This window comes from Canis lupus, chromosome 14 (genome assembly GCF_048164855.1).
Source record: "Canis lupus baileyi chromosome 14, mCanLup2.hap1, whole genome shotgun sequence".
NCBI lineage: Eukaryota > Metazoa > Chordata > Mammalia > Carnivora > Canidae > Canis > Canis lupus.
The window spans coordinates 24,068,297-24,093,898 of NC_132851.1; the positions used below are offsets into that span (position 1 = coordinate 24,068,297).

At 41.2% G+C, this 25,602-nt stretch overlaps 1 protein-coding gene across 4 annotated transcripts in view; it reads left to right on the forward strand.

The window, feature by feature from the left end:
* FER1L6 (fer-1 like family member 6) overlaps positions 1-25,602 on the forward strand; it is a 155,855-nt gene that overhangs the window by 42,565 nt on the left and 87,688 nt on the right. For all 4 annotated transcript variants that reach the window (XM_072774399.1, XM_072774400.1, XM_072774402.1 and 1 more), the window contains 11 exons: positions 542-596; positions 689-820; positions 3,551-3,613; positions 7,738-7,816; positions 9,150-9,306; positions 9,920-10,106; positions 12,049-12,241; positions 13,790-14,142; positions 19,493-19,601; positions 20,250-20,433; positions 24,883-25,003. In XM_072774399.1, the coding sequence (XP_072630500.1) occupies positions 542-596; positions 689-820; positions 3,551-3,613; positions 7,738-7,816; positions 9,150-9,306; positions 9,920-10,106; positions 12,049-12,241; positions 13,790-14,142; positions 19,493-19,601; positions 20,250-20,433; positions 24,883-25,003 (1,633 nt within the window). The remainder of the gene's footprint in view (positions 1-541; positions 597-688; positions 821-3,550; positions 3,614-7,737; positions 7,817-9,149; positions 9,307-9,919; positions 10,107-12,048; positions 12,242-13,789; positions 14,143-19,492; positions 19,602-20,249; positions 20,434-24,882; positions 25,004-25,602) is intronic.

Consider the following 25,602-nt stretch of genomic DNA (forward strand, 5'->3'; position numbering starts at 1 on the left):
TAAAAAATAAATGATACTGATAATCATACTCACCATACGACTTGACGTTTATTCTTGCTAAGCAGTGGGTTAAAACTTTACATGCATTATATCATTCAATTGTACCAATTACCTCATGTGGTAAATGCTATTATTAGCTCCATTTTGAGGATTGAAAAACTGAGTCATAGAGAGGTTAAGTCACTTGCTCATTTACATTTATTTCCTCTAGAGATGGAGAGAGAATATATGATACAGTATAAATAAAAGCACTTAGATGTGGGATGCCTGGGATGTGGTTCAGTGGTTGAGCGTCTGCCTTTGGCTCAGGGCATGATCCCAGGTCCGGGGATGGAGTCCCACATCTGGCTCCCTGTGAGGAGCCTGGTTCTCTCTCTGCCTATGTCTCTGCCTCTGTCTCTCTGTCATGAATAAATAAATAAATAACTCTTAAAAAAAAAAAAAGCACTTAGATATACCCGGGAAAATATTATCATGGCTTATTGGATCTAAAACATGTTCTTACTTAATGAAACAAATATGTTAAATTTTCTTTTAATAGATCAAAACTGTTGACTAAGATCCATGATGGGGAAGTCAGATCCCAAAACTATCAAGTAAGTGAATGATTCCTCCTGCCCAACCTCCCCCGTTCTTGTGTGAATGAGCAGCAAAGTCCATAGTGCACACATGCTGCTTTGTGTTGCAGATTGCCATTACCATCACTGAGGCTCGACAGCTGGTGGGTGAGAACATTGATCCAGTTGTGATCATTGAGGTCGGGGATGAAAAGAAGCAAAGCACAGTGAAAGAAGGAACCAACAGCCCATTTTACAATGAAGTAAGTTGTAGAGGCCACTAAAATCCTCTGAACCAACACTCTCTCCTGTGGTATTCTTCAGCCAAATAGAAAAGCTGTGGGGCTCCTCACTGCTTCCCAACTCTCATCTAAGCCTGGGCAAACTCTCTGAGCCTCCTTACAAACAACTCCACAGAGTTTCACAAAAAGATAAAGAAAAGTAGAGGTGATGAATTCCTACTGATTTTGAATTCATTGCTGTGTTTTCAATATACTCATTTTCCTAATTCTCGTATGCTCATCTTCATCCATTATAAGCTCTGTTTTTATATTCAATAAATGTATTCAGTGTTGGTTATGAAGAAGATAAACATCTTTTTCATGAAAGAGACACTAGAAATTTCATCATTAATTTTAAAATAGGCATGTTGCATTGGAAAGTAAAGCCGGTGTATTTTTTTAAGCAGTAAAGAAGTTGTGAACATCAAAGAGAGGAAAACATCAGACAGGAAGCTTTTAAATGTTATACACACGAAGTTCTCTTTTTAAATAAAAAATTACAGAGTAAAAAATAGTAAAAGATACAAAGAATATAAAATGATATATGATGAAAATTATGTGTCCCTCTGATCTTTGATCCCTAAGCCCTCACCGCCCCCCAACCAGTTCTCACTAGGCATTTGTATATCCTTCCAGAGATATCCTAGGTATGTACAAGAGTACAAATAAATATTATAACCAAATAGTAGCATTCTGTCCATACTGTCTTAGATCTTGATCTTTTCACAAAACAATGTATCTTAGAGATTAGTCTGTGTCAAGATATATAGTTCAATCTCATTTCCCCCTCATTGGTGTAGTTTCCCATTGCATTAATACACCATAATTTACTAAACCAGTCAATATCTCATTGATGGATATTAATTTTTCATCTTTGGCTACTGTTTATAGTAATATGGAATAACTGGGGCAAAGAGTATGTGGACTAAAAATTTTGATATCACAAAATTGTCCTCTAAAGAGGTAACAATTTGTACTCCAAATAGTAGTGTATAAGAATGCTTGTTTCCCCACAGGCACTTTGACACCATGAATTATCAAGAAATGCAGCAAACTCTTAATTATTTTTCTAATGGGAGTAGTAATTGAAAAGGGAGACCACATAATGAAATCAACAGAAAATAACAAAATCCCATTTGAACTGTAAACTCCTTTCCTCATTATCCATCACTTCTGCCTCTGAACCTTTTACCATGAGTTTTTTCCTTCCTGTCCTACCCTTACCTCCATAACAACTTTTAGCATGGATGCAATATGAAATATTGTGATGAAATGCTTTAAAACTGCAAAGATCTACAGATTTGTTAAGTGCTGTAATTAGTATTTTCTTTATGCAAACAAGTCCTGGATCTAAATGACATGACACTGGGCCCATGTGTCATCAGTAGGCACTCAAGAAAAAAAAAAAAAACATAGAAGTTGAACTGAAAACCTTTATTACAGCTTTTGATTTTAATTTTCAAGCTCTGGGACAGTCAGGTGTTGAAGGAACCAGTTAATAGGGGCTGGGGAATATTTTCCAGCTACAAAAATGTTTTGGGCTCAAAGGTCTAGGGAGTGTGAGGCAATTGAGTTTGAAATCTGAAACTCAGCAGAAAGCAGTAGACCTTGCAACTAATTTATTGGTCCAAGGAACCCACAGCATCTCATGTATCAGGATAAGGAATTTTATGTGAGTTTTCCACATAAAAGAAATTCTGAACAACAAAACTCTTTAAAAGTTTGAACATATACATGAAAAACTTCCTGAAATGTCATGCCAATTTTCTCATTTTCTTAAACAGAAGACAATGAATGTAAAGTGGCTTCTCATTGATACCTAGGGATTGACATTTTGAAGGTTTCTTTATTATGATGTATAATGGCATCTTTTAATTTCCACATTTTGGTTTTTCAGTTTTGCCCTCTAAAAGCAGGATGTGAGCAGTCAGTTCTCCCTTTCCTACTGCTGTCCTGTCATCTCTAAGGTCCCTTTGTTGTTCCTCCACCTGAAGCTCAAAAACAAATCCAGGAAGCAACTTCCTGATCCTGCCTCCCCCATCCCCACCAGTCCTCCCCAAGACACAACCCACAACAAAACACCACTCCAGTGTTTTACATCTTAGGAAAATATAACTTCACATTTGTAGAATATAGAGACTGGTCTAGAGAATATCTTCAAGTCTAAAATTCAATTCAATTTTGATTTTCTCAAAAATCCTGAGAAAACTAGATTTTAATCGAGTTCACCCTGAATTAAAACGCTGAGATATGATTTTCACCCATCAATATTAATAGCGAAAAAAATTAAAGAAATTGACAATATCAAGGGTTGGCAGGGATATAGAGAAATGTCTTTCTAGTGTGCTGCCAGTGAGGATGTAAAATGGCTTAGCCTCTTTGGAAAGAAATTTTGCTGTACCTACTAGAAATTTACATGCACATAAGCCATAACCCAATAATTCCACGTTTTATATTCATTTTAGAGGAAAATTCACATATATCTTATGCAAAGATGGAGATAACAGCATTTTTTTTTTTTGCATTTGAAAAAATTGGAAAGAACTTAGGTGACCCTAAATAGGGGATGGCCAATTGATTGATGGTATATCAATGCCACCGAGGACCATGCAGCATTTGGTTAAAATGATAGAAATCTACAACTAGTCCAGTAATAAGGTTCTTAGATGGAAGCCTGTAATTTACGGTCAGAATGAATTTTATGTTTTTTAGTACTTTGTCTTTGACTTCATTGGACCCCAACTACATCTTTTTGACAAGATCATCAAAATCTCAGTAAGTATATCATTGATGATGGGAGTGGGAAGTGATGGGAGAGATTCTAGGTATTGGGAACTCCCTAAAACAACTCAGCCTGCTGAGGGGTGAATAGGTTGGGAGGGTGAGTGTCAGATGGTGAGTTTAAAACCAACAGGTTGGAACATGGAATAACTAGTGCAGAGGAATTTGGGAAAGGAAACCTCCTCAAAGAAATCTGTGCTTCCTGGAAACAAATCATAAGCTACTCTCAAGCCATCATGAATTGAATCATGGAGTTTACTAATGTGGGAATGTGCAACATGTGCTTCAAATGCCATCTTGACAGATTGCCATTTTGAGTTGATTTATTTATTTTTATGAGATGAAATGTGTTTCTCTTTTGGGATGATATCCACACTAATGATAATTAATTACATGGCTCACTCCTTCTAGTTGGTAATAAATAGAGAAGTAGAAAAAGGCACTAGGAGGAACCAAATATATCAGTAATGCTGTATCAGAGAATGTGATTCGGAGCAAGTGTTTGCCATTTGGTCTCTTTATCGCTGCCTCTGAGTGCAGCCTTTGGACCTGCTCATGGGGTGTTGTGTCTGCTGCATAAACCCTTCCTCAGTCCTGCAGGTGAATTCTTGTCTCTACAGATCATGTCTGAATAGTAGAGACAGAGAAGTTTCTTGGTCTAGACAGGTTGTCTTATCTGGGTTGCCCACCATGTAGAGGATAGGAACAAGGAGGGGAAATGCCCATACTGAAGCTGTACTAGCCCAAAGAGAGAGGATGGGGGCCAGACAGGAGTGATATCAAACTCACATCACTCAGTAAAAGCACAGAGAGACCAGTGGGTGACAGACTGCGTTTATTTCACCAATCTGGGAACTCACTCTTTCTCCCATGAAGAGGGTAGCGTGGCTATGCATGCCTGAGAGAGGTGGAGTGGGTGGTGGAGGGTAAGTGTTCTTCTCTTAATTGTTCTAAAAAGACAGACTCCGTACTTTATGTGCCAATATAAGACATGTGGAGAATGAGAAAATGTTTTCCTCAGCAGTGACACTAACTCTAATTAGAATTTTGAATATGGAAAAATTTGTCTTGGAGACTTCCTTACCTGCTTTTATCACCCACCCATTTCTGTTATATTAATTATATATCTTACATTACATATGTACATAGTAATATATATTATATATAATATATAGATCCTGCATTAAGTCCTAGGCAATAGTGTAATTTTTATATTCTCTTTCTCAAGGTCATTTGAAGAATGTGACTCTTGAAGAATGAGAAGTTATCAAGAGTCAAACATTCTTTAAAAAAAAAAAGAGCCATTCTTCCTTTCTTTTCTTTTCTTTCTTTCTTTCTTTCTTTCTTTCTTTCTTTCTTTCTTTCTTTCTTTCTTTCTTCTTCCTTCCTTCCTTCCTTCCTTCCTTCCTTCCTTCCTTCCTTCCTTCCTTCCTTCTTCCTTCTTCCTTCCTTCCTTCCTTCCTTCTTTCTTTCTTTCTTTCTTTCTTTCTTTCTTTCTTTCTTTCTTCTTTCTTCTCTTTCTTTCTTTCTTTCTTTCTTTCTTTCTTTCTTTCTTTCTTCTTTCTTTCTTTCTTTTCTTTCTTTTCTTTCTTCCTTTCGAAAGAGAATCTTAAGCAGACTCCATACTCAGCATGGAGCCCATTGCAGGGCTTAATCTCACAACCTGAGATCATGACCTGAGATCAAGAGTCGGATGCTTAACTGACTGAGCCACCCAGGCGCCCTGAGCCAAACATTCTTAATTTGAATTTCAGGCATGATGACAAGTGGTGCAGAAGGTATTTTGGGACCTGGGGCATCGTCTAGGACTTTGTTACATTGCATAGCTCTGGCAACCATCTGTTTATGAGATGGGCAGTGTAGTTGAGTCCTAAGGAACTGTCTAGATTTCAGACAGTTAATAGCTAGATTTTTACACTGTAGCATAGACAAATGTCATGACTCTCTGGACAGTGGATTTTTAAACTGAGGACCAGAGCTGGTATTGCCTATCTTTCTTCCTCTAACTTGTAAAAAGAGAACAGTTTGGGCTTTCCAAATGACCCTTAGGGGCAGAGACCAAAGATTTTAAAGGGAAAATTCCCTTTGGAGGGAAATGTTTATTTATTTATTTTTTTAAGATTTTATTTATTTATTTATGAGCGACAGAGAGAGAGAAAGAGAGGGGCAGAGACACAGGCAGAGGGAGAAGCAGGCTCCATGCAGGGAGCCTGATGTGGGACTCAATCCTGGGTCTCTAGGATCATGCCCTGGGCTGCAGGCGGCGCTAAACTGCTGCACCACCGGGGCTGCCCCGGAGAGAAGTGTTTAATACAAGTTTTCTGATGGTCCATGAACTAAAAGTCAATGTGCCCCAAATAAATTCAACATGGGATAAGAAGGGGGGAATACAGCAAGCAGATGCTATTAGGATAGCAAGGCTGTAGCAGACTTTGGTGGTGCCAATGATGGTGGTACTATCTCCCCTTGACAGTGGCCACAGGCATGCAGGGCCCCTAGCTCTCTGAGTGTCATCTCCCTGAAGTTCCCTTATGATCAAATGCTTGCCCACACCAGAGTTACCTGGCTCTCAGACTGTGTGGATGGATGATTTGAGGAGGCCTCTTGTTTTATTTAAAGCTCAAATGGGCTCTTACGTCCCATCATGCCCACAGGGATCCAGATGCCTTTGACCTGAGAAGAGAGCCTGAGTCAGGCTTGTGTTCTTGCTGGGGCCTTTGGGAAGCCACCTTAGCAGCCACAAGCATGAGGAGGTTTGGAGTGAGCTTTGTATGCATGGCCTTAAATAACTCCTCACCTCAAGGCAAGCTGTCCTTACTTGCCCTCAGTTCTCTTAACTCCCTTGCAAAATTTGGGCAAGGGAGTAAGGGTAGATAGGGAAATGCAAAGGGCTGTCATTTCTTCATTTCCTAAAGTCAATTGAATTTATTTTTACTGATTGCCCCCACCAAAAAAAGCTGTTTATAAACCACAAAAGTCTCCCCTTCATCCATCATTCAATCAACCAATCATTCATTAATTCACTGAATGTCTATTGAATACCTATTCTGAACAAGGCCATGCGTGTGGTGGGTAGAAGAAAGTAGGAAACGGTCTTTGATTCAAGGAACTCATAATAACGTCATAGAAGGAAGCCCAGAGACCCTCTAGTCTAACTTCCAGCTGGTGCTGGAATCCCTGTCACCACCTTCATGACATGGGGTTTTGGTGCACTGCTTGGTTATATCCAGTGATGGAAGGTTACTATCTCTAGAAAAGCCTATTCTTTGCTGGGAAGTTCTGTTATAAAACCTGTCCTTATAGTAAGTCTCTCTTCCTGTGACTTGGATCCATACAGGGAACTTACTCCTTCTTGTACATTTTCCAAGATTGGAAAACACTTAAGTTACCATTATCCCTCCTCCACACACCCAGTGTTCTCCTTTCTGAGTTAAGAGTTAAATCACTCCTGCTCCTTCAGCAATCTCATACAGTGCACCTTCTGGACCCAGTGCCAGCTCTGATGCTTTCCTTTAGAACTTCCTCGATAGCATTGCATTAAAGTGTGTTGCTATCACCAGCCAGGCACTTTGCTGATGACTTCTAATCACACAAAATATTGGAGATGACCACCTCCCTTGTTGTGACTATTGTACATTCCCAAACTGCTCAAAGCCATATGTGATGAGTCCTCTGGGTAACTTGTGAGCAGAGTGTTGTGGAAGTTTAGGAAAGAAAGGGGACTTTCAGCTGCAGGGGGCTCAGGAAAGGCTGCTTGGAGGAAGTAACATTTGCTTTAGACATTGACGGAGGGATAGAGTTTCAATAAGTAAAGATGAGTGTTGAAGGGTGGTCTGTCCTAGAGCTCACTTTGGCTTAAAAAGGTAGTTTTTCAGACAGTGAAATTTGTTAGATGTCCTTCAATAGCTGAAAACCTGCTAGGAGGAAGAGACACAGGTGAGATACTTCTGGTTGCCCTTTCACTTGATGACTAAATGTCATCGTGCTCTAGACAAGAGTGAAGGGCAGACAAGCATCAAGGTTTAGAATCCTTGCTGAGGTGTCATGAACCCATTTCACAGATTTATCCTCAAAGAGAAATCTAGTGCAGCCAGATTCACTGTTCCATCTCTCCTCAGGTTTTTCACCACAAGCTGATAGGCAGCATACTGATTGGCTCCTTCAAAGTAGACCTGGGGACTGTATATAACCAGCCTGGTAAGAAATCATCACTTCCCAATCTCCCTTACTGATCCCTAGTTTGCCACACCTGGAGGTCACCTCATTCATTTACCCATCCACTTACCCACTCATTCAATAATATGAGCATCAACTACACAATTGGAGCAACACCTGGCTCGTTTCCTCAAAATTTACAATCTAATGACAAAGTTATCTTCTATGTCCATAATTCTGAGGAGTTTTTTTTCTCCCAACAAATTCTGTCTATAATTTAGTGCTGTGACGCTGTGAGACACAGGCAAGAAATGTTGCCTAGCAGTTGCACATATGGATTCCAGAGCCAGCTTGCCTGGCTTCAAATTCCACCCTGCTCTTTCCTGTTATACAATCTTGGGCAAATCATTTGACTTCTCTGCGCCTCAGTTTCTTCATCCGAAAAAAATGAGATAAAATAGTATCTCCTTTCCATGGTTGTTGGAAGATTAAGTTGATAATTATATATATAAAGTGCTTCATATAGAACCCAGCACAGAGTAATGACTGTGGCATGCCATCTTAGGGTTTGCTGTGATAATTCTTATTATCCCTGATATATAGGAAAGTGAAACTCAGAGAAGGCAGGTAATTTGTCCAAGGTCAGGAGCTGATAAGGAAGAGGGCCATCAACAAATATAGGTCTCCTCAGGAAAAGCTCCTTCTCTTCTAAGCAATTCTAACTTGCATGAGTCCAGGGGGCCAGGCCATGGGCATAACTGAGCACTGTGGGTGGGGTTGATACACTGAGTGGTGCTGCAGGCTGTGGGGAACAGAAGAGCTCATAACCCACATGAAAGGAGCAGTGGCTACTCAGCTCCTTTGCTACTTGCTGATGGGTGGAAATGTGCATCCTGTATTGGCAGATCTAATAATTTTTTGGGGGGGTAAGCCAGAGGTCTAGATTTTCTAAGACCTTTTAAAGTTTGGACTGATTCACTTGACGGGTTGAGCACTGGGTGTTATGCTATAAGTTGGCAAATTGAACTCCAATTAAAAAAGGAAATAAAGTTTGGACTGACAGAAAGATCCATGAGCCCCATTGACAGCCTGTGAAATAGTATGTGACATCTCTACTCCATTAATGTCCTTCCAAGCTGCCAAAGCTAAGAACCTGTCTAGGTGATTAGAACTGGGTTGAAGGCTTTCCAAACACCTGTGGCAGTTTGGAGAAGACTGAGAAGAGGGTGGAAATGAAAGCAGAGGAGGGAAAGAGGGGAGGAGCTGCCGCCTCCTAGGGAGCAGAGCACAGGAAGCCTGGGGTGTGGGACAGAACTGGGTGCACCTGCTAGATCCAGCTGTGCAGGGGATCTGAGCTGTCAGGACACTTTTGCAGGTCATCAGTTCTGTGACAAGTGGGCCCTGCTCACAGACCCTGGCGACATCAGGACTGGCGCGAAGGGGTATCTGAAATGTGACATCAGCGTGATTGGGAAAGGCGACGTCTTGAAGTCCAGCCCCAAAACTCCTGATGCTGAGGAGCAAATAGAAAAGTGAGACAGGCCCATCCAGGGTCATGCAAGAGAAATGATATCTCCCAGGTTCTATGTCTCTTTCCTCTCTCTCCTCTTTCTTCCTCCCTTTCCTGTGGGTACATGAGAACTGCCAAATTCATGACTTGTCTACCTGGGACTCTGCTCTATCAGAGGCACCAAGATGTGTCTTATCCAAGGTGTCACAAGCCTTTGGGAGGTCAGCTCCTAGGACAAGGACAGCCTGTCTCCCTATAACAACACAAAATAGATAAGCTGTTCTTGAGCTTATCCTATTTATCTGAACTTGGCTGATTTTTCTTTGAAGGAATTATAATTTCAACCACTGGTTTGTGAAATGAGAAGACTTAATGCACTTCTTTTAAGGTGCAGAGTGGGAGACAGTGTTTATTCTATAATTCAAGGACTTGAATGAATTTGCATTCAGTGTTATTCATACCCCTCACTGCCATTTACACCACAAAGAAAACTCATTTTAGCAATGAATCCTAATCTTTTCAGCCTTTTCCTCCTATATTAGGATCCTCTTTCTGTCTCCAAACTGCTTCTACCTTTTCTTTCTTCTTTCAAATGAGAGAGCTTTTTTATTTTTTATTTCTTGTTCCCTCTCAAGGAACCTTTTGATCCCTCAAGGGTTTCCATCAGAGAGACCCTGGGCCAGATTCTATGTGAGACTCTACAAAGCAGAGGGGTTGCCCAAAATGAACTCCAGCATCATGGCAAATGTCACGAAAGCATTTGTGGGTGACAGTAAGGACCTCGTGGACCCCTTCGTGGAGGTGTCTTTTGCTGGGCAGATGGTAAGGAATGTCATCACTACCAATAATGGGCCAGAATGCTGCTCTTTACCAGGGACATTTCTAATCAAATGATATCAAGCTAAAATAAAAATTAGGAAGTACCTGAGAGAGAAAGCTTTTCAGAAAAGCTGTTGAGTCACAAGCAGGAAAGTGGGGGTGATGGTGTCCCACTCACTCTCCTTTTGAGATCATGGAGAAGAGCTATGGGGTATTGGGATTTAGGACTCAGGCAGACGGCCTCCTTCCTCACCTCTGGCTACTTCTCTGAGCTGTTACCTAGTTCTTAGGCTCTGTAGCATTGCCACCTGCCTCCTGACCTGCTCCCCAGGCTCCCCACTTGACCCTTGTCCTGTGTACCTTGGACATCTCTGTTCCCTGGTCAAGAGCCATTGGAAGTACCAGGGCCTGGGCACATGGTCACAGCTTAATCCTGATTGGATGGACTTGGAAGCTTCAGCTAACGCATATTGTCTCTGCCCTTACAATGTATATGCTACTCTAACTCCTCCTCTTGGCAGAGGGAACGCTGGAGTATTTTTTACTTGGACTCCTTGAGTCAGATAGAACATCAACTCCATTTTATCCTATTTATCTGAACTTGGCTGATTTTACTTTGAAGGAATTATAATTTCAACCACTGGTTTGTGAAATGAGAAGAACTTAATGCACTTCTTTTAAGGTGCAGAGTGGGAGACCGTGTTTATTCTATAATTCAAGGACTTGAATGAATTTGCATTTGGTGTTATTCATACCCCTCGCTTCCATTTACACCACAAAGAAAACTCATTTTAGCAATGAATTCTGATCTTTTCAGTTTTTTCCTCCTATAGTAGAATCCTCTTTCTGTCTCCAAATTGCTTCTACCTTCTGCTTCTACCCCATGAAGCTGGGGTCCAGACGACGGAAGTGATTTGCCTAAGGCCCTACTTTTATAAGACACAAACTCAAGGTCTAACTATATCTGCTGTATTCCTGGAGATGCATGAAACAACTCATGTCCACAACATGCATGTTGTGTGATTATGAGAACTTCCTGAGGGCAAGACTCATCAGTTACTCACCTTGTCCCTGTTGCCTGGCATGGTGTCTGGTGCAGAGCAGGCTGTTAGTATAGTATTCCTCCCTTATTTGTTGTTTTGCTATGGTTTCAGTTATTCATGATCTACTATGGCCTGAAATTATTAAATGGGAAATTCTAGAAATAAACAATCAATGACTTTTAAATTACACATTGTTCCAACTAGCAGGATGAAATCTCACACTATCTTGCTTCATTCTACCTACATGTGAATCATCCCTTTGTCCAGCATATGGGTACGGCCAGTGGTTAGTCACTTAGTAGTTGCCTGGGTTATCAGGTGCGCTGTGGTGCTATGGCAGTCCTTGTGTTCAAGTGACCCTTAATTTACTTGATAATGTCCTCTAGATGCAGGAGCAGTGGTCCTGGCAATTTGGGTACACCAAAGAGAAGCTATAAAATGCTTCCTTTAAGTAAAAAGGTGAAAGTTCTCAATGAGAAAGGGAAAAAAAAATATACACTGAGGTTGCTAAGATCCATGGTACTTTTATTACAGTATATTGTTTTAATTATTCTATTTTATCATTAGTTATTGTTGGTAATCTCTTACTGTGCCTTATTTATAAATCAAACTTTATCATAGGTAAGTATGTGTAGGAAAAAACAGAGTATATGTAAGGTTATTACTATCTGTGGGCTCAGGCATCCACTGGTATCTTGGGATACATTCCCTGCAAATAAAGGGGGGCGGTTACTGTAATGTTCTTGGGTGCAACAGATTTCTATTTGTATTGGGTGGAAATAGGTTCATTACTTCTGGCAATTTACTTTCTATTTCCAGCTGGTTTGAAGAATTATCTTTAGTCAGGTCAAGGCACCTCTTCTTTCTTTCAACAGCTCACGTCTTGTTGGCTTTGTTTTTAGGGGCGAACCGCAGTGCAGAAAAACTGTGCTGATCCTGTATGGAATGAACAGGTGGTCTTCAAGGAAATGTTCCCTCCTTTGTGTCGGAGAGTGAAAATCCAGGTGTGGGACGAAGGCAGCGTGAATGATGTAGCACTGGCCACCCACTTCATCGACCTAAAGAAAATCTCCAATGAACAGGATGGAGATAAAGGTAAAGCTTCATGTGTCTGACTTGGAGATGGGGTCACAAAATGACTGATTTGAAGCCCTCATTTTTTAGAATGAGAAGATGGAGCAATGTGTTGCTCCACACATTTCCATGCTCTGTGTGGTTTGTGGTTTGGGTTGGTTCAGGGCAGTGGGTGGAGCCGGCCCCTGAGAGCTGGGAGGCTTTGTTCTGGTCCCAGGTCTTCCATGAACATTGCTGGGTTCTTGAGGTAGTCACTATCCCTTTCTGGGCCTTAGGTTTTTAAATGAAAAACAAAGAGTTTAGATTATATCAGACATTGATAGGCTATGGTCCATGGGCCACATCCAGCTGGCCAAATATGTTTGTATGGCTCATAAGCCAAGAATGGTTTTTACATGTTTAAATGGTCCAGAAAATATTGTGCCCCAACTCATTGTGAGGAGCACGTGGTCCTGAGTATTGCACGATGTGCTGCTGACTGTGCATTCAGAGAGCCAGGGAGGGAATGAGGAGTCCCAGCTAATCCACCAGTCAGGGGAAAGAGCTTTTATTCTTTCTTTATTTGAAAAACCTAAATTACCAGGTGATAACTTTCTAAATATTCCAACAAACCCTCCTTCTTTAAAAATCCCAACACAATTTTTCTCTGCACTACAAATTGGTGTTAATTGACAAATATATTTATGAATGTATGTGTGTGTATGTACATATACTGAAGGCTTAGCTTAAGCAGAAGACAAGATTTACATATTTTTATGCCTCTCACAGTCTGACACCACAGAAAGATCTCAATAAACACTTATTGTTTAAGTCTTTATATAAATTGTGGAAGGGTTTGCCACAGGATTGCCTTATACAGAACACACACTCCATTCACCCTCAGAATTTCTCAACTTGATGTAAGCATGTTTTACCCCAACTTTTCAGGAACATTTTGATGGTGTTCAAAGAAATGTAGAAACGAGTTTTAAAAGTTAGATGTCATGGGGCATAAAATCTTTTTATCTCCTTTAACATAATATCCCTGCTTCTTAAAATTGATGCTCCTTTGGGACAAACTCTCTCTCTGCCTGACTCCTCTCCATGCCTCCTCAACTTGTTTTTTTTTTTTTTTTTTTTTTCTGCAGCATAAGGCAAATCTCCTGCGTAGCACTTAAAATGTAAATATTTACTTGTTTAATGTTTGCTTCTGCTTCATTCGCCACTGGGCTCCATGTTTAATGTCTAGAGCAATACTAGAAGCATTAGATGTCAATAAACATTAGACGAACAGACAAGGATGCACGTCGGCATTCATAGTATCATCACAGCTGTGAACAAGTGTAAATGTGTGCATGCAAGAAGGACTGGAAGGAAACACAGCAAATATAGCAAAATGGCAATTCTGGCTCTTTTGGGGATGGACTATTTTGTAAATATTTTTTCTTGTCTTTTCTGTATATTTTACATTTTATTTTTATTTTTTTTTTTTATATTTTACATTTTAAATGAATGTGAGCAATTTTCATAAAGCTAGAAATAATCAACTTGGAAATGTTACTGGGCAACTAAAACTTGGGGCTTTTGCAGGCTTTCTACCAACCTTTGGACCTGCCTGGATTAACCTGTATGGCTCACCCAGGAACCACAGTCTGATGGATGACTACCAGGAACTGAATGAAGGCTTTGGAGAAGGTGTGTCATTCAGGGGAAGAATCTTGGTGGAAATTGCTGTGGAGATCCTTTCAGGAGGGGCACAGGAATCTAAATTTTCCAAGGCACTCAAGGAACTCAAGTTGTCTTCGAAAGACAAAGACTCCAAATCTTCCAAAGGCTCCAGTAAAGACAAGGGTGACAAAACTGATGATGGAAGATCCCAGCAGGCTTCAGACAAGACCAACTCAACGGAGGTTGAAGTGGAACGCTTCGATGTGCCCCCTGAGGTAGGTCTGAGCACTGTTCCACAGCCCCTGCCAGGCAAGCCCAGAGTGGAGGCAGCACCTGCCAGCCCAGCTCCCACAGGCTCCCACAGGTATGCAAAGGTCTTATTCCCCCTGCAAAATGTGTGTTGGCCCAGCCCTGTATTCTGGGCTGACCTGCTGCCTCTTCCTGACATCACAGCCATCTGTTCATGATAAATCCCTCCAGTGTCACCCCAAAACACAAAGTCCCATGAGAACCAAAGTAAAAGGAAAATAAAAGTGTTCCAGGGGAGCTAGTGGAAGTGAGTGGTGGGGGATAGACTGAGCTCTGTGTCCTAATTTTGTTTAGCTTTATTAGCTTAGTGTATGTTCTGGATGTAAGGTAATGTGGGATGAGGAATAAAGAGGGGCAAGAGAAGGTGACACACTGAGATGAAAGAATGTGAGAAACATTCCCCTGTCCAAGCCTGAGGGGAAATCACAATTCAAAGGAATGCCTATCACTCAACATAAAACATGTTAGCATTTTTCTAGCCCAGTTCTTCTGTGTGATGGAAAAGAAATCCAGGTCTCCGAGATGGATACAAGCTGTGAATATCCCCTCAACTGTTTGTTTGAGAGAGAGAGAGAGAGAGAGAGAGAACATGAACGTGACTGGGGGAGGGGCAGAGAGCAAGTGAGAGAATCCTAAGCAGGTTCCACACTCAGTGCCCAATGCGGGACTCAATCTCAGACCCTGAGATCATGACCTGAGCCAAAATCAAGAGTCAGAACTCAACTAACTAAGCCACCCAAGCGCCCCCCACATCCCAACTGTTTAGATTAGCAAGACTGCTTTGTAGTTAAGCAAATGAAGGAACCTGTGTTTTGTTAGTAACAGAAGTGAGTGGATTCTGGCTCTTAACTTAGATGATTCTGCCTCTGGGAGTGTGTTTCCTCAGGTCAACCAGACAATCATTTGGGGTGGGAGGTGATGGCTGGTCTGGGTCACCTTATAGTCTTGGTAGAGCCACTTATTTTTACTGATTAAGAAACAGTGTGGGGGAGAGGTGGGAGCTCTGTTTCCAAGGGCTGGAAATCTTGAGGGTTGGTTCTATTCATGGCTCTGATACTAATACCTCTCCATGTTTTAGTTTACTCATCAACAGAATGGGGGTAGTAATAGTCTCTTTGTCATAGGCATCTCCTGGGGGAAAATGAGGGAATGCCTATTAAATAGGCATTCTTTGCACATTCATGGTAGTTAGGCAGTACATTTGCTGTTGCTATGACTGGCTGTTGCTATAATTTATTCGGAATTCTCCACTCTATGTTTTGGACCTACTTTGGATATTTTGTGGACCTCCTCAGCTCTCCTCTATGAACTTGTATATTGGGAAATATTCTCTGGAAATGTGTACTGCCAATTTGTTATGGTTAGAATTGACATTGCTTTGATGTGATTGTATTTATGTGTATTTTTTCAGAATATATGCTAACTTTGGAAACATTTTTTGGACTTTGCCAGGTACCTTAAGTAGCCACCTATGCTAATAGCTGACTGTATCTGATTCTATAGCAATCTTTCCTACTGTCAAAACAATCCAATCTTTTCTAGACAGGAATTAGCCAAGTAGAAAGGGCCTAATAGAAGATTTTATTAACTCATGTTAATATCTTCAAGATATTTTGCTGAGGCCCCTTGAAAAAAAAATTCTAGCAGAAAGCAAGGGTAGTTGGGAATATATGTAGAGTGTACATTTCTTTTTCTTTCTTTCTTTCTTTTTTTTTTTTTTTTTTTAGAGTGTACATTTCTTACAAGACCAAGGGCCCATCTTGGCTCTTGGATAGAAGGTGGTAGGAGAGGAAAAATGCATGTCTCATTCAAACCTTTATTTCTCCTTCTTTGTCTCTTCGTCTTGGATTCTTGTTTGTGGTCAGTTTCTTGCTGAGCTTATTAGTTATCTATTGCTCTATAACAATTACCCCCAAATTTAGCAACTTAAAATTACAACTGATTATTTTTTCTGTGGTTGAGGAATTTGGGAATACCTAGCTTGGTGGTTCTGGCTCAGAATTTTCCATGGTATTTTTTTTTTAAGATTTTATTTATTTATTCATGAGAGACACACACACACACAGAGAGAGAGAGAGAGAGAGAGAGAGAGAGAGGCAGAGACACAGGCAGAGGGAGAAGCAGGCTGCATGCAGGGAGCCCGATGTGGGACTCTATCCCGGGACTCCAGGATCACACCCTGGGCTGAAGGCAGGCACTAAACTGCTGAGCCACCCAGGCATCCCATCCATACGGTTTAATTAAGATGTTGGTAGAGGCTGTAGTCATCTGACAACTTGACTGGAACTCTGGGATCTACTTCCAAGATGGTGCACTGTTATGGCTATTGCCAGGAGGACTTGGTTCCTCACCACACGGACCTTTGCTTAGTATCTTCATGGCAGTTGGCTTCTCCCTGAATGGAGTGGGTGATCCAAGAGAGAATAAGGCAGAAACTTCAATGTCTTTTACGACCAAACCCTTAGTAGTCACATACTGATATTTATGCCACATTCTAATTGTTAGAAATGAGTGACTAAGCCCAGTCCACATTGAAAGGGAGGAGTATTAGGCTTCATCTTTTGAGGGAGGTTTTTCCAAGGATTTGTGGACATATTTTAAAACCACCACCCTGGGCTTCTACCTTCTTCAGTGCCTCAACAGCTCAGACCTCACCCTTACCAATATGGTAATGGTAATATCTATCCTTGCAGCATCTTCTTTTTTAGCTCTTCGGGGTCCTGAGCTCCTATCTCCCTTGCTGCAGCCATGTTTCATTGCATCCCTAGACAAGTGAGATCCCGTGACATTGGCTTTTCCAACTCACACCATCACCACTGTCAAAGCTTATCTTGCTATGCCGAGCTTTCACAGAGCATAGCCAATCTAGTAGATGTGTTCATTTTCAGATTCTGTGAACATGTACTGACCAGCTTCTTTTTTAAACATCATCCTCAATATTGGTAGGAATACAAATAGAGTCTGACTCCATGGAAATTATGATATAGAAAGGGAGGTAAGTCATACAAAATAAATGTGCAGGAAGTAAAAAGTGGTATGTACAATAAGGAGCTACAGATAAAGACTAATATTTCCTGGAGTGGGTGAAATATTATGATTAAAATGTTCTCAAGTAAGACAGCTGGATTTTAGATGTGGCAGTGGTTACTGCCCAGCCTATAGAGAGACATTGCCTCTGGGTCTTAGGGCAAGTGACATAAGCTCCTTACACTTATTTCCAATAATAATCTCTGCTTCATAGGCTCACAGTGAGAATTTAATTAATTAACATACACAAAGTGCTAAGAACGGAGCCTGGCACATATTAGGCTTATTTAGTAACTTTGGACAGATGTTTTAAATTTTCACAATTTGCATTGTCCTCATCTTTTAAAAGGTAGAATAAAAGCATCTCCCTTCTAGGGTAGTTTTGAGAATTACATGAGATAAAGTAGGTAAAGGTCTTAATACCACATCTGACGCATAATAAGGGCTCAGGAAACATTATCATCATAATTTCTCCAACTCAGGAAGTCAAAGTATGCTTCCAAAAGAAAAGGCCATTTGAGTTAGACTGCAAAGGATGGGTAGAATTAAGAGATTAATTTTATCCATTGAAATACTTGCCACAACTACCATTCTTGTGACATTTGTATGTGTAGGCTTTATATGAGGTGCTCCACGTGGATGGTCTCATTATTCCCCCCTGTAGGCCCTGCAACAATGTTTATTTCACAGACAGGGAAAGTGACACCCAGAGAGTGGACATGATTTTCCTTAAGTCAACCAGCTTGGAAGTAGCAGCACTAGGGTTTGAAGAAAGGTTTATCTGGCTAGGAAATCTGACATCTCTCTTCCTATTTACATTGACCATATTCCCACCAGGTCTCCAAATACTTTTTGACCTCCTCCCAGAGAGTAAACTTGGCCCCAAGAAGGCAAGATAAGTGGCTTTACAGCCAGTGGATACCGTGGCAGCAGGTGGGAAGGGTGTGTGCTCTGTGACTAAGAGCTAGCCCTGGGGCCCCACCCTGTCGAATATCTTCTGATCAATAGAAACATTTCCTGCTGCTGTCAAAGGCAAGGAGGCTACTGTGTGAAGGAAACGTCACCTTTTTGAGATCTGTTGGCTCTCTGAGGGATAGGATTCAGAGCTCTTGATTGAATGGGGCCCTTAGCTCTAAAGCCACAACTACTTATTTTCCTTAAACCAACCTTATTGCTTCTCCATGGAATTTAATAAATCCAACTGGGAAACCAGGAAGCATAGACTATATGTAGCTCATTAAGCCTCTTTGCTCAGAAATGTGATGCTGTGTCAGTGTGTCAGCTACATTTCAGCTATATCTGCTCCCTGGACTATCATCAACCTGTTTCACATCAATAGGAGTCACCTACAAATAGTAGTCCTGTCTTCCACAATGTAAGCTACTTGAGAGGGCAGCCAAGCCTCAAATCTTGGCTGATTTCAACATGCTTTGTGACCTGGGGTAGCCCCTTAGTCTCCCTGAGCTTTAGTTTATTCAGATAGAAGGAAGTTGAAGCAGAGGAACTCCAAGACCCTTTTCAGTGTAAAAACAGATGTGATCCTGAGACCCTACATACTTATAGCTCATCCTGGATGCACCGGATTGGCTGATGTTCATGCAAGTGCCTAGCCCTCCTGTCTCTTTTATCCAGGCTTGCATTGTTTCAGGAAGCAAGATCTGTCTTTGAGCAGCAGCAAGGTGTTGGGTTATGACGTAGGAGCCCAAAGAGCACCGGCGTGTAGTCAGAATATTTAGGAAAGTTACTAAACTCAACCTTAAGTTTAGTTTCCTTAGCTCCCTTCCCTGTAAAATGGGAATGGTCCAGATTTGACCTCTTAAGGTTTTTGAGGAACAGATATAATGGATGTGACCATCCTGTATAATCCATAAAATAATGCTCCAATATAAGGGTTTGATCCTGTGACTGTGTTTTCTAAATGCCTACTCACCTGAAGGCCATTCCAGACCTGTGTTTTGCTGGTAGTACCATAGAAGCATACACATGCCAACCTTTGTCTTTAAAATAAATTAAAAAAAAAAAAAGATTTTAATTGCAAGGTAGAAACTCGGAAGATTGAGATTACATCATTCTAGATAAATGGCTGAATCTAGATTTGTAATTTGTAGGTCCTGGTTCCTGCCTGCCTGATTGATTAATGGGGAAATGATGTGCCATTCTAGGCTGACACCAAAACTCCAGTGCCCATAAATCATCCTGCACCAGTTAACATCACTAATTCAGCTTCCTGGTAATAAATTAAAAAAAAAAATAGAGCCAGGCTTGTCTAATATTTTCTTTCTTCTATAGATTATACCAGAAAAATATGAGGAATTTTTACTCTTTGGAACATTTTTTGAAGCTACCATGATTGACCGGAAGATTGGAGATAAACCTATTAGCTTTGAAGTTTCTATTGGTAAGTGCAAACAAGCACAGTACTTGGCATATGGCATTGGCTTTACACCTGTTTCTTGAATGAATAAGTTAGTGTCTTCCATAGAAGTGATAGCATTCTGGCAGAGAGTTGCACCTCAGAAAGAAATGAACAATTCTTTGTTCACTTTAGTGTTAATATATGAAGGATAGATTTATTTTCATACTTCATGAAAATAGTGGTAACTCCTCATAGAGTTATTGCAAGAATGTAATGAGTTAATGCATGTGAGGTCTTGTGCATATTATAAATGCTGTTATTATAACTCCCAAAAATCTTCCTGAGCTGTTGTATGACTGGGAAAACCTTTCCAAGAAATAGCATTCCATTAGAGAAGATCTTGATTCACATCAGGAGAGTGCCTAAGGAGCAAAGGAAGTAGAGATGGAATCCAGTTAATTTGTGACTTAAATAGTTTTTACATAAGAGAACATAAGAGGTATGTAGATGATGGCTCACCATCATTGTCAATCTTATTACTTTGGTTTGATGATCACATTTCCCATCTTCATACTGAGGTCTTATTTCTCTGCCCTGGGAGGATATGACCTTGGATCCCTACTGCCAAATAGCCAGATTCTGCTTGTTGACACCTACCTGGCCTCTCTCCCCTTGCTGTGATCTCTATAGGTAATTTTGGGAACCTGCTTGATGGAGGTTCCCATCATGGAAGTAAGAAGAAGTCAGCTGAATCAGCTGAAGAAGACAATCTCCCACTCCTGCAGGAAGGAGAAGGGGATACAGCCCACAGTGTTGCCATCCCTATGCTCTCCACCACTCACCCAAAGAAACCACTCGTGACAGAAGGGAACAGGTAGGAGACACAGGAGGGGAGAACAGCCAGGGTTTTGACAGTGAGAGTCTGATCTGTTTCTGGGACTGTTTGATTCAGATCTTCCCTAAAACAAAAAACATCATTTTTTAATCTCAGTTATGGGAGCAAGGCATGAACAGGGGCAACATGGTCAGTGACACTCTACTGAATCCTAAGTGACAAGTTGACAACTCTCCAAATGTCACATCCGGTTATTCATCTAAGGGCAGACCAATGATGATGGCTATTATTACCATATCTATAACTTTGAACATAACAAGGTAGGAAGGTCAGAATTTAACATTTCAATCCAAGCCCTATTAACAGTTGCTATATTCATCTGAGCTCTGTGCCGTTATGTAAATGGGATTATTGGATACATCATTTCTTATCTTGTTTTTGCTGCAAACTAAAGAACTCAAAAAACAACTGTCAGCCAGTGGAAAAGACCATTTTGGGAAAAATCTGGGGTACCTCCATGCACACTCACTTATCCTTAACCTACATGAACTTTCAACATCCAAAGAAAAGTAAAATTCTAGACCTCTGTTGTAAGAAATTGATATTGAGCATCAACCACGTGATTTACAAGAAGAAGGCAAAGCCACACACAGGGAGAGTTTTCTGTAATCTGAGCTTTGTGCTATGAGAAAAACCTTTATCTTCTCATTAGGTTCTCATAAGAGAACATAGTTCTCCCCCTTTGTATGTGAGGAGATTGGAACTACACTGCTGGTGCTCTTCACTCTCTCCACTCTTCCTGACCTAGACACTCTCTCTGGGCACAGGCCCATAGCTTACTGAGCACTGTCAGGATAATAAGGACTCCCAAACACGTTTCCCCAGAAAGCCCTCTTCTCTGAGCAGCAGATGCAAACACCCCTATTGGATGTCCCAAGGTTGTAGCAGGTTCATCGTCTCCATAGACAACTTTGCTCCTCTTTCTATCTTTCCCATCTCATGGACTGGCCCTACCATTCTCTGTGTCCTCTGAACCACATACCAGAAAGCTGGCAGCTGCCCTCTTTTCCCTTCCTTCCCACATCCAGTCAACAATGAAGTCTGGTCAATTTTGGTTCTCAACTATTTCTCATATTGATTGCCATTTCTTTATTTCTGGCCATTGGCATCTTTGAACTGGATTATTCTAAAAACTTCCTATCTGACTCAGATCTTCTTCAAGAAATTCACCAAACTATCTATCAGAGCCAGTTACTCTGAAATCATTCATTGGCTGCCTGTGGCTTTCAGGATTATTTTTAAAGGCCACACCTTGTTGTCTCCATCCCCATTTACTTCTCTACCGTCGTCTCCAGTCACTCCCCACACTCCGCCATCCCTTCAGACACTCAATGTCTCTAGTGGTTCTCCAAATGTGTCCTGCTATTTGCTGCTTCTGGGCCTTTGACTATGCTCTTCCCTCTGCCAGTCAACAAGCCTCCTTGTCAGAACTTCTGGTTCCCATCACCCTTCAAGGTTAAGCTTACATTCTTTTCCTTGAATCCCAAGTCTGATTGGACTTCTGGACTCCCCTCCACCAAGTACCAATCACACTGCATTAGGATGTTTTTATTTGTCTGTCTCCTATGAGACTCTGAGCACTCTGAGTACAGGGACTGTGTCTTATTAACCTGTGTATCTGTTCTTCTCTAAGCCTGGAATGTAATAGGTCCTCATAGATGTTTTTGAATGAGTTAAGGAATTACCATAACTGGATTTGGAACAGGGTACTATAGGGACGGAGAGAGGAGGCGAGTAACTTACTTTCCCTGGGGAGGAGGTGAGGAATTGAGAAAGGTTACGGAAAAAGTAATATCCTAAAGGATGGGAAGGGGTTTAAGCAGTGGAAAGAGAGTGTTTGGGACAAAGTATGAAGGAGTGAGTAAAAATAATCTTAGCTGTTTATTAGCTCATTTTTGAGTGTGTCCTATATTTTCTAAATCCTGTCCCTCCCATAGACCACCTTCCTTGAGATGTTTTTTTGCTCCCTGGAAGGCATATTGTTGTCCATTCTTGTTTCCACACCCAACAAGGAAACCAAACTTCCAAGTCTTTTGATGGTTTCTTTGTCTATTCTCAAAACTGAGTTGATCAATGAGTCAACTTATTACAGATCAATAAGTTGATCTTATCACTGGATGTGAAAACTCAGGGATACTTTTCTGAGACAACTCAGAGATACTGTTCATCCTTTTATTGGGACCAGGCAGGGAAAACCTCCCCTCCCTTGTTGGACTAGCCCATTTTTGATGATGGTTGAAAATGTCAGATCTAGTGTGGGAATGTTTTGGGGAGGAAATCAGAAATATCAAAGCACTCCTGGATGGACCTCATATTAGTGTTGGCCAGCTGGCTCAAGGAGACCAAGATTAATCATGCTGTTTCTTGGACTTTCTGTCTCTCAGGAATATTTCTCAGTCACTATATTGAGGTTCTGTTGACATAGTGGCAAACCAGAGTGGCAGGAGCTGCATTGGAAGATCCTATGTCTATGATAGACACATGTGTGCATGGATACATGGACACACAGAAGCATGCACATTCATGCACACACACATTCACGCATATAATTGAGTTGTGTGTTGCCTTCATTAAAATGCTTCCTTGAGTTTGTTCTAGGCTTTACAGTTTTACAAAGCACATGCATTCACATATGATTTATGTGTTGGGCTGGAGTTCAGAATGAGATGAAGCACAGAACACTCATAGCAGTTCATCATTTCATTCTCAGGACTCTAGGGCTACCCTTGCCCAAAGTCACAAGGCTGGTCTTGTGTCAGGGCAGCCATTCAAACTGGCAGCCTTCTTTTCCCACTGGCAGCACAGTGCCCTCATGGTGTACTCCCATCTGCTGTGCTCCATCTGTAGTGAGTTTGCCTGAGACCCACAGCATCCCAGTCCCAGATCCAGTATGACTAGGAGAACTCTGGGAATCCAAAAGACAGAGTCCCTGAACATCATTAGCACAAAATAATCTGAACCATAGAAACCTTAGAACAAAAGACAATTTTGGGCCAAAATGTATCTTGTTGGGTTCTCAGTACAATAATTTTAAAAGAAATGGAAGCACAGTTTGATTTCTAACTTACTTATTTATTTATTTATTTATTTATTTATTTATTTATTTATTGTTTCCTGCTATAATAACAACCTCAGGTTCTGCCAAGAATTTATTTGGCTTCTCTTCTAAATGGATGCTTCCTGATTTATTTTTTGCAGAATAGACTATAGGACACCTTTGCTAACTTTATGGTCCCCAGAAGAAATTTGGGTTGGAGAGCTAAAAAGAACAACCACCCATTCTTTCAGGCTGAACTTCTCCTTAGTTTTCTGGAATGAAAACAAAGCTTTCTCTCCCTCTGCCTCTCCTTTCTCTGCCTCTACATATATGTGACTCCAAACACCATCCACATTAATAGAGCCACACATCTCACAGTGCCCATTCAAAGAACTTTGCCTTGGCTTTCCTTCCCTGTTTCTCTTCTCAGTCCCAGCTGTTTGTAGGAAAATTACAGGAGGCTTGAGGAAAACCTAGTCAAGGATATAGCTGTCATTTGACAGAGAACTTCAACTTTTTGCCACACTTCTCCCACTTTACTGTCTCACCCCATTCCCTTTTTCCTGGGGGAGCAAAACTGATGAATTAATTCCTTCTTTTGTGTCTTTAATCTCACCATGTTGACTATCTTTTTCTCATCAGCTTTTAAGCATATCCAACCGTCATCCTCAAATGTTTCTTTTGGCTCCAAATCTCCCCTTTAGCTATGTTGCCATCCCTTTTGTCTCTTCTTAGCCAAGTGTGTCACCTGCATTATCAGCCCCAAAGCCTGGCAGCGGTAAATTTTGGATACATGCATGAATGGATGGATGGATAGATGGATGAATGGATGGACGGATAGATGCATGGATGGACAGAGGACAAATAGATGAGTGATGGATGGAGGGATGCATGGATGCATGGATGCATGCATGCCTAGATGGCAGCATGGTTGCTCCAGTTTAGATTGCGGAACATGCTTCATCATCATTAATAATATGTGACGCTCTTAAAGTTCATTCACATGTTATCTCAATTGATTTTCACACAGTGTGTATCTTGTAGACATTAAAGGGAAAATGTTAGTTTTTCTCCTTCTCTTCTCTTTTCAACCGGAAAGAAAAGTTCCTCCTTGCAGAAGGTTTGCCTGATAAACCCTGCCCCCTGGTGCTCAGCTCTAGGCTTTGCCTTGGGTCTGATGACTGTAGCTGTTAGTATCTCACCATTATCACTACATATCTATTCATTGTTTATTGTTCGTAGGTCCCCAGTTAGAAAGGAGTTAATAGTTTGATTGTTTTGCCACCGCCTCCTTCATCCCATTCAGAATGTAAAAAACATGAACATGTGGCTGGAATTGCCTGAAAAATACCAGTTGCCAACTAATGTCCAGACCAAACTTGTTTTCACAGGAATTACAACTATTTGCCTTTTGAAGCCAAGAAGCCCTGTGTCTATTTCATCAGTTCTTGGGGAGACCAGACCTTTAGGCTGCACTGGTCCAACATGCTGGAGAAAATGGCAGACCTACTGGTAGGTGACTCTCAAAGGTGATGGATTTGAACACTGGGTGGATGGAGGCAAGGAGAGGGTGCCTCCTTTTCACTTAGGAGAGGGCTTTGACCTCAATTTAAATACAAATAAATTGCAGCTGCTGCATTGGAAGGCACAGAGTTCCTACCCTGTGGATGTAGGGGAATGAGAATACATTTTTACTTTAAATAGAAATATCTGGATTAGAATCCCTGCTCTACTTCTTAACGTTATAGGACCTAGGGATAGGCTGTTTTCCTTATCTTCAAAAGGCAGGAGATTGACAACTTTCTCACAAAATTGTTAGATCAAGGCTTCAACTCATAAAAAATTCTAAGTCCTTAACATGGAGAATCGCCTACACGGTGAAGTCCCGCCACCTCTCCAGTCCTGCCTCTCACATACTCTCTCTTTTGTCCCAAGCACGTTGGACTTTTAGTTTCTTGAAGAACGAAGTTTCTGCATGCCTGATTTCCACCTCCATGCTGTTCCCTCATCTTGAGCTACTTTTCCCCTCCACGCTTCTCCCATATCACCCATCCACCTCCACAGCTCAGTTTCAACTACTTCCTCAGAAAAGACTTCTGGCTTCTCCCCCT